Below are 18,726 nucleotides of genomic sequence, written 5' to 3' on the forward strand. Positions count from 1 at the left end.
GAATCTGTTATACATATACGTATATCCACTCTTTTTTAGATTATTTTCCCATATAGGTTATAACAGAGTATTGAGTAGAGTTCTCTGTGCTATACAGTAGGTCCTTGCTAGTTATCTATCTTATATATAGTAGGGTGTACGTGTCACCTCTTGGTCTTTTAAGTGATTATATTGACTGGTGTATCCTTTGCTGTCTCTGTAATTTGATATTGCTTACTGAATTATTTTATTTATACATAAAGAAAAAAGATAAGTATATAATTTTAAATATATACTTAAATGATCATATATTTGCTTTTTCGTTGAATTTTTTCTTTTTGCCCTTTTTGTCCCCCATGCCCTCTTTTTCCCCCTTCACTCGTTTCAGCAACATTTCACAATAATGAATGTTAACAGCTTAATATGCACTTCCTATATTTTCTCCAGGCTTATATAATATATACCTATATATACATTTATATACACAAACATATACGTATGTATATATGTACACATATACAACATATGGAAATTATTTGTCATGTTTTAACAAAACCAGATCCTGTGTTCAGCACATGGAAATTCCTCCAAGTGCATTAGCAAAGCAAATGTTACATGGAGTGAAGTCACTGTAATTATTTACTGATTTTCTTATGGGTGAGTGTTCACTTGGTTCTGGGTGTGGCACTAAATATGGTTATGTAAAATATCCTTATACATGTGCCATTACACAGGCGCTTTCATTTCTGGGGATCAGGATTTATGAGTTAAAGTGTATATGAAATTTTAATTTCAATAGTTGTTGGCAGATTGCTTTTCACATTTAATCTCACATACCTAGCTACAATATACGAAATTACATTCTTATACACACTGCTACCCAATAGATACTATGACTCATTTAAATTTTGCCAGTCAGGTGGCTATAAACTGAAATCTCTTTTGTTACTTTAACTTGCTTTTCCCTAACGACTAGTGAATCTTTTACTATGCTCGTGGACATTTGGGTTTGTATTATTATTTGCAATTTACCTTTATAGCCTCAGTCAAATTTTTATAAATTACTTGTCTTTTGCTATATCAGCTCCCTGTTATCTAGTTTATAAATATTTTCCAAATTTATCATTTTCCTATTAACTCTGTTAAAAGTTTGGATTTTTATATAGCCAAATATGTTTATTTCTCCTTTCATAGCATTTGATTTTCTGGTCTATTTAACAAGCTCTTCTCTCAGACAAGATTATGTCTTGAAGTTTCTTGTATTTTTCTCCTCATTTTTCACACTTTATGTCACTTACGTATTTGGAATTTATTTACAGTTGACCCTTGAACAACACAGTTTTGAACCATGTGAGGCCAAGTGGCTTTTTTTCAGTAAATCTGTACCACACTAGTAATCCATGGTTGGTTGAATCTACAGAGGCAGAACTGCGGATATAAAAGGGAGACTGCAAAGTTATATGTGGATTTTCAACAGTGCTTGGGTTGGCACCCCTAACCCCTGCATTGTTGGAGGGTTAACTGCATATATACGGTGTATTTGCCTTCTGTTCCATCAATGACAAAAGTCTTTAGTATAGTCTAGTAAATTTTTTTTTACTAGAATCTCTGTATTTGTTAATATATTTGCATCCTCCAAGATGTTTTTACTATAGTCAATTCTAAACTATGTATATTTTCACAGTAACATTTTTTTTCAAATTAGCAGGGTTTTTCTTATTTATTAATTAATTTATTTATTTTTGCTGTGTTGGGTCTTCGTTTCTGTGCGAGGGCTTTCTCTAGTTGTGGCAAGCGGGGGCCACTTGTCATCGCGGTGTGCGGGCCTCTCACTATCACGGCCTCTCTTGTTGCAGAGCACAGGCTCCAGACGCGCAGGCTCAGCAGCTGTGGCTCACGGGCCTAGTTACTCCGCGGCATGTGGGATCCTCCCAGACCAGGGCTCGAACCCGTGTTCCCTGCATTAGCAGGCAGATTCTCAACCGCTGCGCCACCAGGGAAGCCCCGCAGTAACATCTTTTTTATTATCAGATTTTAATGAAATGATATTAGTATTTTGCAACACAAAAATTAGTGGGGTTTTTTTGAAAATTAACTTTATTTCTATGTTACCAGATCTTAGAGTAAAACAATACTTTCAAAGATCAACCCAGGGCTTCCCTGGTGGTGCAGTGGTTGAGAGTCCGCCTGCCGATGCAGGGGACACAGGTTCGTGCCCCGGTCCGGGAAGATCCCACATGCCGCGGAGCAGCTGGGCCCGTGAGCCATGGCCGCTGAGCCTGGGCGTCCGGAGCCTGTGCTCCGCAACGGGAGAGACAACAACAGCGAGAGGCCCGCGTACCGGAAAAAAAAAAAAAAAAAAAGATCAACCCAAAGAATTTATAGAGTGTCTTCAGGAAAAACGGCAGAATTGGAAGTACCAGGAATCCATCTCTCTACCTTGACAAAAATTATATTGGTAGAATCTGTCTGAAGTAAATATTTTGGAACTCTAGAATCTATTTGAAGGCTTGCTGCATCCAGAGCAAAGCTTGGCTGGTAAATTGCAGTTCGTACCAGTCAGTTACAGCCCTCAGGGTGGTGTTTACCCACCGCCCACCGTCCAGACCTGGGACAGGCAGCTGTGAGGAAGGAAACCGAGGTTCTGGTGTGATTTGCTGGATCCAGGGTGGGAAATAAGGAGCTTGTCTTCCACATATCAGTGTTCTGTGTTCTGATGGTAGGTTGCTGCTCTGATTGATGAGGTACAAACAAGGCTGCTGCCATTATTTTATACCTCACAAGCTGAAGTGGCTTCCCGGGGAACTAAATAAGCCATTTCTGCTTTGGGGTGCATTCAGAAAACACTTGTTTAAGGCATTAGCTTTCTGAAGGGGGTAGTGTCGATTTATGGCCCCTGTAGGCTACTTAGCTGTACAAAACAGATGCCAACGCAGTGATATTACAGAGTAGTTTAGCCAAAGTCTCAAGAAAGCCATATATGAAAAAAGTCAAGGTAACATCATACTCAATGGTATGATGAAAGACTGAAAGCTTTCCTCCTAAGATCCAGAATGAAATAGGATGCCTATTTTTACCTCAGCTATTCAGCATCATACTGGACATTCTAGCCAGAGCCATTAGACAAGAAAAAGAAATAAAAGCCATCCAAATTGGAAAGAAAGGGGTAAACTATCTCTGATCACAGATGACATGATTCAACATACAGAAAACCCCAAAGAGTTCACAAGAAAACTACTACAACTAATAAATTCAGCAGAGTTGTAGGGTACAAGATAAATACAGATAAACACACAATCAGTTGTGGTTCTATACACCAACCCTGAACAATCCAAAAGGAAAATTTGTAACAGGTACATTGTTTTTGTTGGTTTTGGGTATAGATAGTGGTGGTGGTTCTACATCATTGTGAATATATTTAATGCCAGTGGATTGTACACTTAAGGGTGGTTAAAATGAAAAATATTGTTATGTATATTTCATCACAATTACAAGATAATAATCTACAGAAAGATAATTATAGATATTATAATAATGTCAGCTAATTGTGTAGAGCAGAGATCCACAAACCATGGCCTGCAGGCACAGCTCACTGCCTGGTTTTGAATAGTCCATGAGGTAAAAATGGTTTATACATTTTTCTAACGGCTGAAAAATCCAAAAGAAAAATAATATTTCATGACATATAAAATTATGTGAATTTCGGGCTTCCGTGGTGGCACAGTGGTTGAGAATCCGCCTGCCAATGCAGGGGACACGGATTCGTGCCCTGGTCCGGGAACATCCCACGTGCCGCGGAGCAGCTGGGCCCGTGAGCCATGGCCGCTGAGCCTGTGCGTCTGGAGCCTGTGCTCCGCAACGGGAGAGGCCACAACAGTGAGAGGCCCGTGTACCGCAAAAAAAAAAAAAACTATGTGAATTTCAACTTTAAGTATTCATAAAGGGTTTTTTTGAGCAAAAAATTAGCCCAAATTGCTGAATTTGGATGATAGATTTATGCTTAGTAGAGACCTAGTATGGTTGACTCTCTGAGAATGATTCAAATCCAAGCCACTGATTATCAAACCAACTTCTCTTTTTATGGTAAAGCTTCACTTTCTATATGCTTTTTAAAATGTCCATGCATTTTGTCCTTCTCACAGGTTTTAGTATTATTGCAATACTGGTATCTCCTGAATTGACATGACTTTTAGAGGTTCCATTTATCAGTGTTTATATATATATATATTTTATATTTATATTCAATTTCCTCTTTATATTTATTTAATTTATATTTTATTTTATATTTATTTTTATATTTATATTTAATTACTTCTTTATATTTAATTTAATTTTTTATATTTAATTATATTTAATTACCTTTATATTTATTTAATTACCTCTCTTTATATTTAATTACCTCTCTTCCATGCTGTTGAACTCTTCTGGTACTTGGAGAATGTGACTGGCCATTAAAGTGTTTAACTTTCATTTTGTGTGAATAATTACAGATGGGATTGATTGTTCCTGTACTCGGCACACTTTTAGTACTGATTGGATTGCTTTCAATTTCCTGCTTACAAAAACAAAGTACACAACTCTACTTTATAATCTGACATTAGTATAGAAATTACTCATTTAGATGAAGAGAAATTACTACACTTCCCTTCCCTAACATTAAAATCAGTGATAAATTAAATGTATTTTTTTGTTCATCCTTCTTTTGTATTTCAACTGTCTTTTCCTTTTCATTTCAGTATAATTATGAATTCATGGCTTTCCATAGACTCAACTTTTTCCAAATAACAATATTAATAACATTGCTTTCATTTTCGAATTGTCATAATTTCCAGCAGAATTCCCTCAGCAGATGCCATTTGTTACTAGTTGTTGCTGGCGCCAACGTAGCCACCCCCGATTTTTGGCAACAACATAATATTCAGCCCTGTCCTAAATTTTCCTGATGCAAGATAAAAATAACCACTCTAAGAAGACAGATTTCTTTTAGAGGGAAATAGACTCTGGTCATTAGTGTTGCACATGTGCTACTGGATATTATTTGCATCTTTTAGGAGAAATGGAGCTGGAAACATTATTTCAAAGGCATGAATTCATATAATTTTTCTAATTTAATATGTTATGTTTCTTACAGTGTGAAGGAGCTGTTTAAAGGAAATTAAAATAAAATGGAGGAATAAGCAGGCAAATAGGAACTCAGGTTTAAAGAATGTTGAGAATAAGTACTGAGGGGAGAACTGCAGAGAGGCTGAATCAAGGAGGTCTGTATCAAAGTCCACAAAATTAGGGTATTCCCTAATTGTACATTCCTTGGTGTGACCTGTGGAACAAAGGGAAGGTACCAGTAGCTGAACTGGCTTTGTGAAAGCTTAAAGGTTGCTGAAGAATTTCTAAACTCAGGAAGACAGGGGGACTTCCTTGGTGGTACAGTGGTAAAGACTCAGCACTTCCACTGCAGGGAGTGCAGGTTCAATCCCTGGTCAGGGAACTAGGATCCCGCCTGCCATGCCGCGAGGCCAAAAATAAATAAATAAATACTCAGCAAGACAGAGGTAGAAGCAGTTGTAGGCAATGGGGCCAATGTCAGAGGTTAGAGTAAAAGGACAAGGAGGCTGGGCTTCCCTGGTGACGCAGTGGTTGAGAGTCCGCCTGCCGATGCAGGGGATGCGGGTTCGTGCCCCGGTCCGGGAAGATCCCACATGCCGCGGAGCGGCTGGGCCCGTGAGCCACGGCCGCTGAGCCTGCGCGTCCGGAGCCTGTGCTCCGCAACGGGGGAAGCCACAGCAGTGAGAGGCACGCGTACCGCAAAAAAAAAAAAAAAAAGAATTACTCATAATAGCCAAAAGGTAGAAAAAGCAAAATGTTTATCAACTGATGAATATATAAATAAAATGTGGCATATCCATACAGTGGGATGTTATTTAGCCATAAAATGGACTGAAGTGCTGATACAAGTTTCAACATGGACAAGCCTTGAAAACATTATGCTAAGTGAAAGAAGGCAGTCAGAAAATGCCACATATTGTATGAGAGCATTAATATCAGATGTCTAGAAAAGGCAAATCTATAGAGGCAGAAAGCAATTGCCAGGAGTTGAAGGGAAGGAGGGGTGGGGACTTGTTTCTAATGATTGTGGGTTTCTTTGGGGATGATGAAAATGTTCTAAAGTTGTGTAGTGGTAACAACTCTATGAATATACTAAAAACCACTGAATTGTATACTTTAAAAGGGGTGATTTTTTTAAGCTTTTTATTTTACATTGCAGTATAGTTGATTAACAATCTTGTGTTAGTTTTAGGTGTCCAGCAAAGTGATTCAGTTATACATATACATGTATCTATTCTTTTTCAAGTTCTTTACCCATCTAAGTTGTTACATAATATTGAGCAGAGTTCCTTAAAGGGGGGGATTTTATGATATATGAATAGTATCTCATTAAAGCTGTTAAAAAAATAACAATTGTATTGAATACTATTTTCTTCCCTCTGCAGATTTCTCTTAATAAAGAGGAAAATTAGTGTTTGTTTAGCCAGAAGAGTGAGAGAAGATGAGTCAAACGAGACTTTTTTCTTTAAAGATGAATGATGGATTCTTCATGCCTATGCTGGGATTGGGCACTTCTGCCCCTCCTCAGGTAATCAGAATGGTATTGGAGATGGAGGAGTAGCAGACTTGGGTCCTGATCAGGACCAGTCACTGTGTGAATTTGGGAAATTCAGATGGACCACACTTTCTTAGTGTGTAGTACGCTTCTCTCCAGGTTAGGTTATTTTGTGCATTGTCAGTGCTTTTCAAATTTTAATAGGCATGAAAATACCTGAGGATCTTGTTTAAAATGCAGACTTTGGGGTTCTGCCCACAAAGGTTCTGATTCATTCGATCTGCGATAAGGCTCAAAAATCCACATTTCTAACGAGCTGGCAAGTGATTCTGATGCTATAGCAAGAGATACAGAAGTTCTTCATCTTTCAGCAATTCAGGGGTGGGTCCATCTTTTCCCTTTATTCTCATTTGCTGTCCAGTTGTAGCCATTCCACAGTAGATTAGAATCAGTGAAACCCAGTTGTCTTGATTACCACGTATCAGAGATGTTGCCACAAATTTCTTGTGATGAAGTTTCTCTGTAATTTCTAATGTCCAAGTTGTTCCCATCCACCTCCAATTGTAGAGCATCCAGAGAAATCTCGGGGGCAAAAGGACCTGGAGAAAGAGAGACAAGATTCATCTTAGAGGGAGTTTTGGTGGTCTGAGGTGAAAATAGTTTCTTACAGGTCAGGCTGTGAATACTGTGCTGTGGGGAGAGGCATGTGGCACTTGGAAGTTCTCTCTCTGTTTGGAAGACTGAACTTCATGCTTGATTCCCAGCAGGAGAGCCACGTGGAGTGTGATGTTGAGGTCTGTAGCAAGGACACCAGCACGGACTGTTGCTTTTACTTTGACTTGGCTCTTTCATCTGTGGACAGTCAGTTCATCCCCATGGGACTGGTCAATTCATCAGGAGTTGCAAATTTAAAAAATATACCCAAAAGACCTTTTAATTACTGAGTGAAGTAGAGGGGATAATGGGGCTGTGAAAATGATAGGTAACTTCAGAAGTCCAGCCTGGTGGTCCAGCAGAACAGTAGGCAGCTAAGAAGAATAACAAAATTGTGAAGGAGAATATTAGCTAAGGATGAACTTAGTAACCAAAGAAGGAATTAATTATAAGATATTTTTAAGTGAAAAAAAAGAGGGTGTTTTTTTTGTTTTTTACATTTTAGTTCTTCCTCAAATGTTGTTTGAAGTGTTTCTCCAAGTTTACAAAGGTAAATCACAAATTTATTCTCTCTGAAGTTACATCTTCATCGCATTGATCATTTTTTGGCATTGGATTTCCGGGTTGAAACCAGTTTAATGATCTCTTACAGAGTGAGTTAATTTAGAAAGGTAAATCTATATATTGTGTAAATCTATACATGTATATAGTGTAAGTCCAGAAATAGAGAGTTCATGATGTGATGTGCTGGGACCAGCTCATGAGCTCAAAGATTCAACTGTAAGAGTCTTTTCCCAGCATCGGTTGCGTGAAATTAGCAATGGTGGGAATACTTCCACCATAGAAACTGGCTAATACTACAAATCAGGACTCCTTCAGAGTCAGTTGTTAAATATTTACTGCCGGTCATAGGTCAACATTAAGCTTTGTCACCACTAGAAAAACAATGGGTTCTGCTGACTAGCTCTGCTTATGGAATTGGTCATCTGTTCCTGAATCAAGTAGGTCTTTATCTTTTCATGCTCTTCTAGGTTGCTAAGAGTGAGGTAGAAAAGGCCATCAAGAGAGCCATCGACGTAGGCTACCGCCATATTGATTCAGCTTATATGTACCAAAATGAAGAAGAAATTGGGAGAGCCATCCAGATGAAGATTGCAGATGGCACTGTGAAGAGGGGTGACTTATTCTACACTACAAAGGTATTGTGTATAGTCGTATATGTATCTGTGGAAGCTCACTCTTAGCTGAATCATTTCTTGGCATATGTCTTTTCCCATTGGTTTAATTCTCATTCACTCTCAGACCTTGAACTATGAGAAGGCTGGTTTGGAACAGCTGGATAGGAATGTGGGTTCTGTGGTCAGACTTCCTATATTTGAATCCAGGTTCTGCCACTTACTTACCTTGGACAAACTAAAGTCTGTCCCTTAGTTTCCCAAGCTGTAAATGAAGATAACAATATTTGTCTCACAGGATTTTTATGAGTATAACTTCAAAAAAATACATGTAAATCTTTAAAAATATTTAATGTATTTTAAATGTTCAAAAATACTAGCTGTTATTATTATCATATGTTTTCAAACTCAGGGATGGATTTGGCTTTTCCAACTCTGTTATACTCAAGTTTTGATGAAGCGACAATCTTTCTTAGCTGTAGTGTGAGGTAAAGCAATTTAGTCAGAAAGTGTAGGCTTTTGGAAACTACAATCAAATTTTAGTTTTTTAATATTCTCTATATTTGACTTTGTGAAATTTCTTAACCAAAAAAAGTCTTTTAACCTCTTTAAGTCTTAGTCTTTACATCTCAGTCTATTGCGCTGTCAATAGACATTTATTTCTCTTTCCTATGAGGTAGGAAAAATAATATAATACCACAGAACTGATATGAGGATCACATTCATGTTTATAAAAGTATCTCTAATGCATTTTTTAAACTTTCAAGCCATTTTTACTAATATAATTTATATCCACTGATATCACATCTGAAACAAATAAAAGAACTTAGTATTTAAGTTGGATTGGAAATGGAACACAAGAGGAATTTTCCCCATCGTGTTCATTGAACTGACTACTGCTAGAAAAAAAGCATTTGAATTTGAGGTAAAGTAGCCCAAGAGGAGGGAGTTGGTGTCCATGATAGTGAACCCTATACTGGTCTATGAATGGATATTTCTTCCTTCTAGCTCCAGAATGTGAATCTCTCCACACGACTTTGTTTAGATGAGGTATTGCTAGAGCACTACCCTCTTAACTCTCAGCTTTAATCTTCTTTACATGGGATCCGTTTGTTTCCTTACCTGTAGTTATTTTGATGGATTTTCCTTAGATTATTACTTCTTAAAATGAAGTAACTAAAATGCCCTCCCCCTCAAATTCCTAAAGGGCCTAGCTTTCTTTGGCAAACCTAACAACTGAATGCAGCCAAGATAGAATTTCCTGAATCGCAATCACTTGATGTGCTTGTTTCAAATGCAGTTTCCCAGGGACCTCCCTGGTGGTCAGGTGACTAAGACTTCCCCTTCCAATGCAGGGGGTGTGGGTTCAATCCCTGGTCAGGGAGCTAAGATCCCACATGCCTTGGGGCCAAAAAATCAAAACATAAAACAGAAGCAATATTGTGACAAAATTGATAAAGACTTTAAATATGGTCCATATCAAAAATTCTTAAAAAAATGAAAAATAAAATGCAGTTTTCCAGCCCAGTCTCCAGATATTATAATTTATGATGTTTGAGGGAGAACCCAGGGATATATCTTGCACAAACAAACCAAATAATTCCTTTTTGTATTTTCAGTTTTGAGAGCATCTGTGTAAGACCATATTTTAACTTTCTACCATGCTTTCTTAATTCAATGTGAAAATAAGCTATGATGATAAAGAATCCTGAGCTTCACAGGATGACTTGTCACTTCCCAACGACCACGAGCGGGTTTTTGGTTGTTGTTATTTATTTGCCATTGTATTAATCTCTCCTAAATATTCTTAAATAATCCCACCCCACTTCTCTTTCCACCACTGCAGTTGTGGAGCACCTTTTTCCGTCCAGAATTGGTCCAAACTTGCCTGGAAAGCTCACTGAAGAAACTTCAACTGAGCTATGTGGATCTTTATCTTATTCATTTCCCAATAGCTATGAAGGTTAGCGAAAGTAATTTTACTTTGGTTATCAACATCATTAGTAGCTAAATAAAAAGAGGATATCGTTTGTGAAAATGAGAAGAATCATATATAATACTTTAATATTCTCTCTTTTTGTTTTTTCTTTTTTCTGCAACTATCCCTATCCCAGTTCACTATTCCAGCCCCAGACTGATGGGTTTACTGGTTTCAATGTATTTGCCTTGATCTTGTGGACAACTATGTATATTTTCAAGTCCCTGTACTCTTGAATTTCAGCCTCATGCCCACTGGTGTCTGGGGAACATGCCAGTGTAGAGACCTGTGAAGGCACAGAAAATTTAAGGAGGATGAGACTCAGCCCTTGAGATGGTGACAAGTCCCTCTCTCAAAAGACCACCTCCAGGTGGAAAGCAGGGATGGAAGGGTTTATCCCACAAGGATCTGGGACAAAGGAGCCCATTCAGCTATGGCACCACTCTGGGCTCTCACTAGGATGGGGTCTTGGGTATCTCAAGTTGTCCTTGACACAAACAATATTTATTAAACCTTTAGGGGTTAAAAACATTTCTAGGAACTGTACTTTCTCAATGTACTACCATTCCTTTCAAGAATAAGGATAGATGGTTCCATTAGCCTCAAGGTCTAAAGGCTCCAAACATATTGGCTGAGGCCAGACATAGCTTGATCCAACCTCTTCTTCATTCCTATGTTCCAGCCTGGGGAGGACTTTTTCCCAAAGGACACACATGGAAACATCATTTTTGACACAGTGGATCTCTGTACCACATGGGAGGTGAGTGCAGCTCCAAAGAGGCCATGTCTCTGCACCTTGGGGCGGAGAGGACAGAAAAGGAATTGAGGAGAGAAGGATGTAGTCCAATTCTGCCCCCTGTGTAGACTTGGGCAAGTCCCTGAATGTCCCTCTGCCTCAGTTTCACATTTCTTCTATTTAGTAATTCAATAAGTGGTTATTGAGTGCTTATGATTACTGAGTACTTCTAAGTACTCAAGCTACATCCATGAACAAAACCAAGGTCTCTGACCCCATAGAATGGTAGGTGCTACTGGTGGGGGGGAAGGATGCAGTGGTATAAGAAAGAGTAAGGGAACTGAGTGTGCCAGGCTGGGTTTGGGGCATAGATAGGCAATTAAAAACAGAATGGACAGGGCAGGCCTCTTTGAGAAGGTGGCATTTGACCAAAGACTTGCAGGAAATTGATTAAATGGATAATGAAATTGATTAATTGATTAATGGATTAAGTAGAGTAAGTGGGTATCTGGAGGAAGAGTGATGCAGGCATAAAGAAAATCAAGGCAAAGATTTTAAGATAGGCGAGAGCTTACCATGTTCAAAAACTAGCAAAGGGGCATGTGTGGCTGGAACAGAGTGAATTTGGTGGTCAATAATAGGAAATGAGGTCAAAGAGAAAACAAGGAGCTGGTGGTCTGGGAGATGGCATGGCCACTTCCTGTTTCCCAGGCTGCACCTGACTCAAGCTCCATTCTCCTGGCGCTTGTTCTGATATTGTTCTATCATATTATTTTAGGTGCTAGCTAAAGATCGCACTGGATCTCTTAGCCCTGCCTTGGCTGCTTGCATTCTTACTCTATCTCCTTACCCATTTCAAAAACTATTTTATTTCTCATTCTCCTCCTATTGGCCAATTCTTGTCTTATTTACTGACATCTGCATCACGTATTGTCTCTCATCCACAGCATGCTACCATTTGTTATGCTTCTCTAGCCAGTTACTCCTCACCACCTCTTCCTCCCCAGGCCCTGGAGAAGTGTAAGGACGCAGGACTGGCCAAGTCCATTGGGGTGTCCAACTTTAACTGCAAGCAGCTGGAGATGATCCTGAACAAGCCAGGGCTCAAGTACAAGCCCGTCTGCAACCAGGTGAACCCCACCAATTGGCCCCCCAACCTCTTATCCCTCCTCATCAGCTTACTCTTTTCTCACTTCAACAAAGTCACCAATGGCACTCCCCTCTCATGTACTGTACCTTTGGACACTAGCTGATGATGTTACTATTGTAACTGTTTTGGCACTTTTTAGCAATTGAGTCGTTTTAAATTAAGGTATGTAGTTTTTAGACATATGCTATTGCACACTTAATAGACCACAGTGTAGTGTAAACATCACTTTTTATGTTTACTGGGAAACTGAAAAATAGGTGGCTCCTTTATTGCAATATTTGCTTTATTGTGATGGCTTGGAACTGAACCTGCAGTATCTCCAAGGTTTGCCTGAACAGGTAGCAAATAAGCATATGAAAAATTGTTAAACATCACATATCATTAGAGATTTGCAAATTAAGACAAAAGTGAGATACAATAGTTCTCTCTAATCTGTGGGATAAGACACCTCCCCCCACCCACCACCACCACAGTGGATGCCCCAAACCATACCATGGATATTACTGAACACTATATAGACTATGTTTTTTCCTATATGTACATGCCTATGATAAAGTTTAATTTTAATTAAGTACAGTAATGGGACTTCCCTGGAAGTCCAGTGGTTGACTCTGTGCTTCCAATGCAGGGGGTGCAGGTTCGATCCCTGGTCAGGGAACTAAGCACAGTAAGCGAATATTTGATTTGTTAATTATGGTGTATCACAGTGATTGATTTGCATATATTGAAGAATCCTTGGGATAAATCCCACGTGATAATGGTGTATGATCTTTTTAATGTGTTGTTGGATTCCATTTGTTAGAATTTTGTTGAGGATTTTTGCATTTATGTTCGTCAGTGATATTGGTCTGTAATTTTCTTTTTTTGTGATATCTTTATCTGGTTTTGGTATTAGGGTGATTGTGGCCTCATAGAACTAGTCTGGGAGTGTTCTTTCCTCTGCAGTTTTTTGGAAGAGTTTGAGAAGGATAGGTGTTAGCTCTTCTCTAAATGTTTGATATAATTCTCCTGTGAAGCCATCTGGTCCTGGACTTTTGTTTGCTGGAAGATTTCTAATTACAGTTTCAATTTCATTACTTGTGATTGGTCTGATTATATTCTCTAATTCTTCTTGGTTCTGTTTTGGAAATTTATACAAACCATATGGTCATCTCAGTAGATGCAGAAAAAGCTTTTGACAAAATTCAACAAACTCTCCAGAAAGTGGGCATAGAGGGAACCTACCTCAACATAATAAAGGCCATATGCAACAAACCCACAGAAAACATTATTCTCAATGGTGAAAAACTGAAAGCATTTCCTCTAAGATCAGGAAAAAGTCAAGGATGTCCATTCTTGCCACTATTATTCAGCATAGTTTTGGAAGTCCTAGCCAAGGCAATCAGAGAAGAAAAAGAAATACAAATTGGAAAAGAAGAAGTAAAACTGTCACTGTTTGCAGATGACAATATACTGTACATAGAAAATCTAAAAGATGCTACCAGAAAATTACTAGAGCTAATCAATGAATTTGGTAAAGTAGCAGGATACAAAATTAATGCACAGAAATCTCTTGCACTCTTATACATTAACAATGAGAGATTAGAAAGAGAAATTAAGGAAACAATCCCATTTACCATCACAACAAAAAGAATAAAATACCTAGGAATAAATTTACCTAAGGGGCAAAAGACCTGTACTCAGAAAAGTGTAAAACACTGATGAAAGAAATCAAAGATGACACAAACAGATGGAGAGATATACAATGTTCTTGGAACATTGTAAGAATCAATATTGTGAAAATAACTATACTACCCAAAGCAATCTACAGATTCAATGCAATCCCTATCAGATTACCAATGGTGTTATTCACAGAATTAGAACAAAAAATTTTACAATTTGTATGGAAACACAGAAGACCCTGAATAGCCAAAGTAATATTGAGAAAGATAAACGGAGCTGGAGAAATCAGGCTCCCTGGCTTCAGACTATACTACAAAGCTACAGTAATCAAGACAGTATGGTACTGGCACAAAAACAGAAATATAGATCAATGGAACAGGATAGAAAGCCCAGAGATAAACTCACACACCTATGGTCACTTAATCTATGACAAAGGAGGCAAGAGTATACAATGGAGAAATTAGTATGTACCATACTAATGTAAGTCTCTTCAATAAGTGGTGCTGGAGAAACTGGACAACTACATGTAAAAGAATGAAATTAGAACACTCCCTGACACCATACACAAAAAATAAACTCAAAATGGTTTAAAGACCTAAATATAAGACCAGACACTATGAAACTCTTAGAGGAAAACAAAGGGAAAACACTGTTTGACATAAATCACAGCAAGATCTTTTTTGATCCACTTCCTAGAGTAATGACAATAAAAACAAAGATAAACAAATGGGATCTAGTGAAACTTAAAAGCTTTTGCACAGCAAAGGAAACCATAAACACATCCCTCATAATGGGAGAAAATATTTGCAAACAAAGCAACTGACAAAGGATTAATCTCCAAAATATACAAACAGCTCATGCAGCTCAATATCAAAAAAACAAACAGCCCAATCAAAAAATGGGCAGGAAAAAAAAAAAAGGGCTGGAGACCTAAATAGACATTTCTCCAGAGAAGACATACAGATGGCCAAGAGGCATGTGAAAAATGCTCAGCATCACTAATTATTAGAGAAATGCAAATCAAAACTACAATGAGGTATCATCTCACACCCGTCAGAATGGCCATCCTCAAAAAATCTACAAACAATAAATGCTGGAGAGGGTGTGGAGAAAAGGGAACCCTCTTGCACTGTTGGTGGGAATGTAAATTGATACAGCCACTATGGAGAACAGTATGGAGGTTTCTTAAAAAACTAAAAATAGAACTACCATATGACCAGTAATCCCACTACTGGGCATATACCCTGATAAAACCATAATTCAAAAAGACACATGCACCCCAATTTTCATTGCAGCACTATTTACAATAGCCAGGACATGGAAACAACCTAAATGTCCATCGACAGATGAATGGATAAAGAAGATGTGGCACATATATACAATGGAATATTACTCAGTCATAAAAAGGAACACAATTGGGTCATTTGTAGAGATGTGGATGGACCTAGAGTTTATCATACAGAGTGAAGTAAGTCAGAAAGAGAAAAACAAACATTGTATGTTAATGCATATATGTGGAATCTAGAAAAATGGTACAGATGAACCAATTTGCAGGGCAAGAATGAGACACAGACGTAGAATACAGACATGTGGACATGTCGGGTGGGGAAGGGGATGGTGGGATGAACTGGGAGATTAGGACTGACATAGATACACTACCATGTGTAAAATAGGTAGCTAGTGGGAACCTGCTGTACAGTACAGGGAGCTCAGCTCGCTCTCTGATGACCTAGATAGGTTGGATGGGGGGCGGGGAGGTCCAAGAGGGAAGAGATATATGTATACATATAGCTGATTCACTTTGTTTTACAGCAGAAACTAACACAACATTGTAAAGCAACTATACTCCAATAAAAGAGAGAGAGAGAGAGAATATTTGAATTGCCAGCATCACTAATTTTGTGTTTTGGGGACATTATTAAGTAAAATAAGGGTCACTTGGACACCAGCACTGCGATACCACAACAGATGATCTGATGGTTACTAAGTGACCAACAGGCTGGTAGCATATAGAGTGTGGGTACATTGAACAAAGGCATGATTCCTGTCTTGCGTGGGATGGGGCAGGACAGCACAAGACTTCATCACACCATTTAGAACAGTGTGAAATGTAAAACTTATGAATTGTGTATTTCTGGAATTTTCCATTTAATATTTTCAGACCATGGTTGACTGTGGGTAGCTGAGACCACAGAGAGAAAAACCACAGATGGGGTGGGGCCACCCTCCTGCTATGCACCTGTTAAAAGTGTCCAAATCCAGAACACTGACAACACCAAATGCTGGTGAGGATGTGGAGCAACAGGAACTCTCATTCATGGCTGATGGGAGTGCAACATGGTGCAGCCACTCTGCAAGACAGCTTGGCAGTTTCTAGCAAAACTAAACATACTCTTACCATATGATCCAGCATTGTAGTCCTTGGTATTTACCCAAAGGAGCTGAAAACACACAAACCTGAACACAGAGTTTTATAGCGGTTTTATTCACAATTGCCCAAACTTGGAAGCAACAAAGATGTCCTTCCATCCCTCCAGAGGTGAAAGGATAAACAAACTCTGGGACAGCCTTACAATGTAATATTATTTAGCAATTTAAAAGTGAGCTATCAAGCGAGAAAAAGACATGGAGGAAACTTAAATACATATTGTTAAGTGAAAGAAGCCAATCTGAAAATTCTACCTACTGTATGATTCCACCTCTATGACTTTCTGGAAGAGGCAAAACTATGGAGACAGTAAAATGATCAGTGCTTGCCAGGGGTACAAAGGGACAGAAGGGTGGATGAATAGGTGGTACACAGGGGAAATCTTAGGACAGTATAACTATTATTCTGTTGGATATTGTAATGAAAGATACACATCATCCATTTGTCAAAACCCATAGAATTTACATCACAAAGAATGCACCCTATTGTAAACTATGGGCTTTACTTAATAATAATCTGCCAATATTGACTCATCAATTTTAATAAATGTACCATACTAATGTAAGAGGCTAATAATAGGGGAAATTGGAGAGGGAATGAAGGGAAATATGGAAACTGTATTTTTTGTTCGATTTTTTCTGTAAAACCAAAAGTGCTCCAAAAAAAAAAAGAAAGAGAAAGGAAGGAAGGAAGGAAGAAGGAAAGGAAGGAAGGAAAGAAGAAAAGGGAAGAAAGAAAGAAAGAAAAGATCAGTGGTCGCAAAGGGTTCATGGGGAGGGAGGGAGGGATGAACAGGTAAAGCACAAGACATTTTTAGGCACTAAAACTATTGTGTTTGGTGCACCATGGGTACAGCTGTGGATGACGGTCACTTGCTGGCCCACGTTGCTGGTATTTCTAAGTATTTCTGGTGCCGTGAATCTGTATTCACTGTATGTTCCTTGTAAATTTGGTGCTGGCAAGCCTGCTGGTCCTACACTCCAATACTTCTGCTTGGCAATTTACAGGTGGAATGTCACCCTTACCTCAACCAGAGCAAACTGCTGGAGTTCTGCAAGTCCAAGGACATTCTCCTTGTTGCATATGCTGCCTTGGGGTCTGACTTAAGGAAAAAATGGTAATGATCTCTATAAAGGTATTCCGACCCTAGATGCTGTGCCTTCTGGAGACATATCTCAACATCTGGAGGAAATTAAGTATAGTCAAGAGCAATCATCCATCTTTGCAAACCCTTTACCTAGCCTACATTGTGAGGACTCAATAAAACATTATTGAATAATAAAGTAATTATTACTGATTAAAATGTTCATCCAATTCAAAAGGTTTGGATTTAAAGAGTGACAAGGTAATTCCAAGCCATGATTCTTACACTTAGCAGTTGAGGGATATGAGACAAGTTACAACTTCTGTAAGTTTTAGTTTCTTTATCTCTTCAAGAGGAATATAGATGTGTACCTTTTAACAGTTGAGGACAAAATGGAGACAATTAGTTGAGAGCATTTTTTGCAATAGCAAATTCTTATAAAATTCTTGGTTATTTGTTATGATGGTGGTCATTGGGTCTTACTGTGGACAACAATTTTGTCTTCTTGACTTATTCAATCTTTTACTAAGTTTCTCAGAAATGTTTAAGAGATGAAAAAACTACCCAGTTTTCCCTTTCTTTCCCTTGTCCTTCTTTGGATTTACCAAAAGAAGCCAAAGAAATATTGAGACAGCCAGAAGGTAATGAGGAAGATTCTAGAGGATCAACCACCCCTAGCCTGAATGAACTATCCCCAAGTAGAATGGATACACAACCTCAGACACATAGCACCTCTGCCTCCCTCCCAGGGTGAAAAAGGACAATCCAGTTCTCCTGCAGGATCCAGTACTCAACACCATTGCTGAAAAGCACAGGCGAACTCCAGCCCAGGTCACCCTGCGCTATCAGCTGCAGAGAGGGGTGGCTGCTCTGGCCAAGAGCTTCAATGAGAAGAGGCTCAAGGAGAACTTCCAGGTACCTGGTAGGGTTTTGGGCAGCAGGGAGCTGACAGAAGCACATCATTTTCCCCGGGATGAGTTACTTGGGAGGCTCCCAATGTGTATTGGGGCAAAGCTTATCTCCCTGTATATTCTATGCGTATATGTGCTATAGTTAACTGTCCTGTCCTCCAAATCCTACAAGCGAGTAGGCATAGTGGTTGTAAAGAACAGTCAACAGAGCATCAGGTTTGAGTCTCAGTCCTGGTTTTCACTCAACAGTACGGCCCTGAGTAAATCATTCCTTGATTTCTTCAGCTAAAAAAATGAAGGAGTTAGCTGAAGTGAGACCTGGGCTCAAAAATCTCAAGGATTCCTTGGCTACTACCACAGCTATTCAATAC

General features: G+C 38.8%; 1 protein-coding gene across 1 annotated transcript; it reads left to right on the forward strand.

Annotated features, from left to right (window-relative positions):
- Nucleotides 1–6,523: 6,523 nt before the first annotated feature.
- Nucleotides 6,524–18,334, forward strand: LOC116749098 (aldo-keto reductase family 1 member C15-like). Its single transcript, XM_032623078.1, is given in 8 exon segments — nucleotides 6,524–6,610; nucleotides 8,263–8,430; nucleotides 10,253–10,369; nucleotides 11,067–11,144; nucleotides 12,128–12,250; nucleotides 17,368–17,477; nucleotides 18,194–18,246; nucleotides 18,249–18,334. Coding segments are annotated over 8 exon segments (822 nt in total).
- Nucleotides 18,335–18,726: the final 392 nt, after the last annotated feature.

The sequence above is a fragment of the Phocoena sinus genome, chromosome 2, assembly GCF_008692025.1.
Source record: "Phocoena sinus isolate mPhoSin1 chromosome 2, mPhoSin1.pri, whole genome shotgun sequence".
Lineage (NCBI taxonomy): Eukaryota > Metazoa > Chordata > Mammalia > Artiodactyla > Phocoenidae > Phocoena > Phocoena sinus.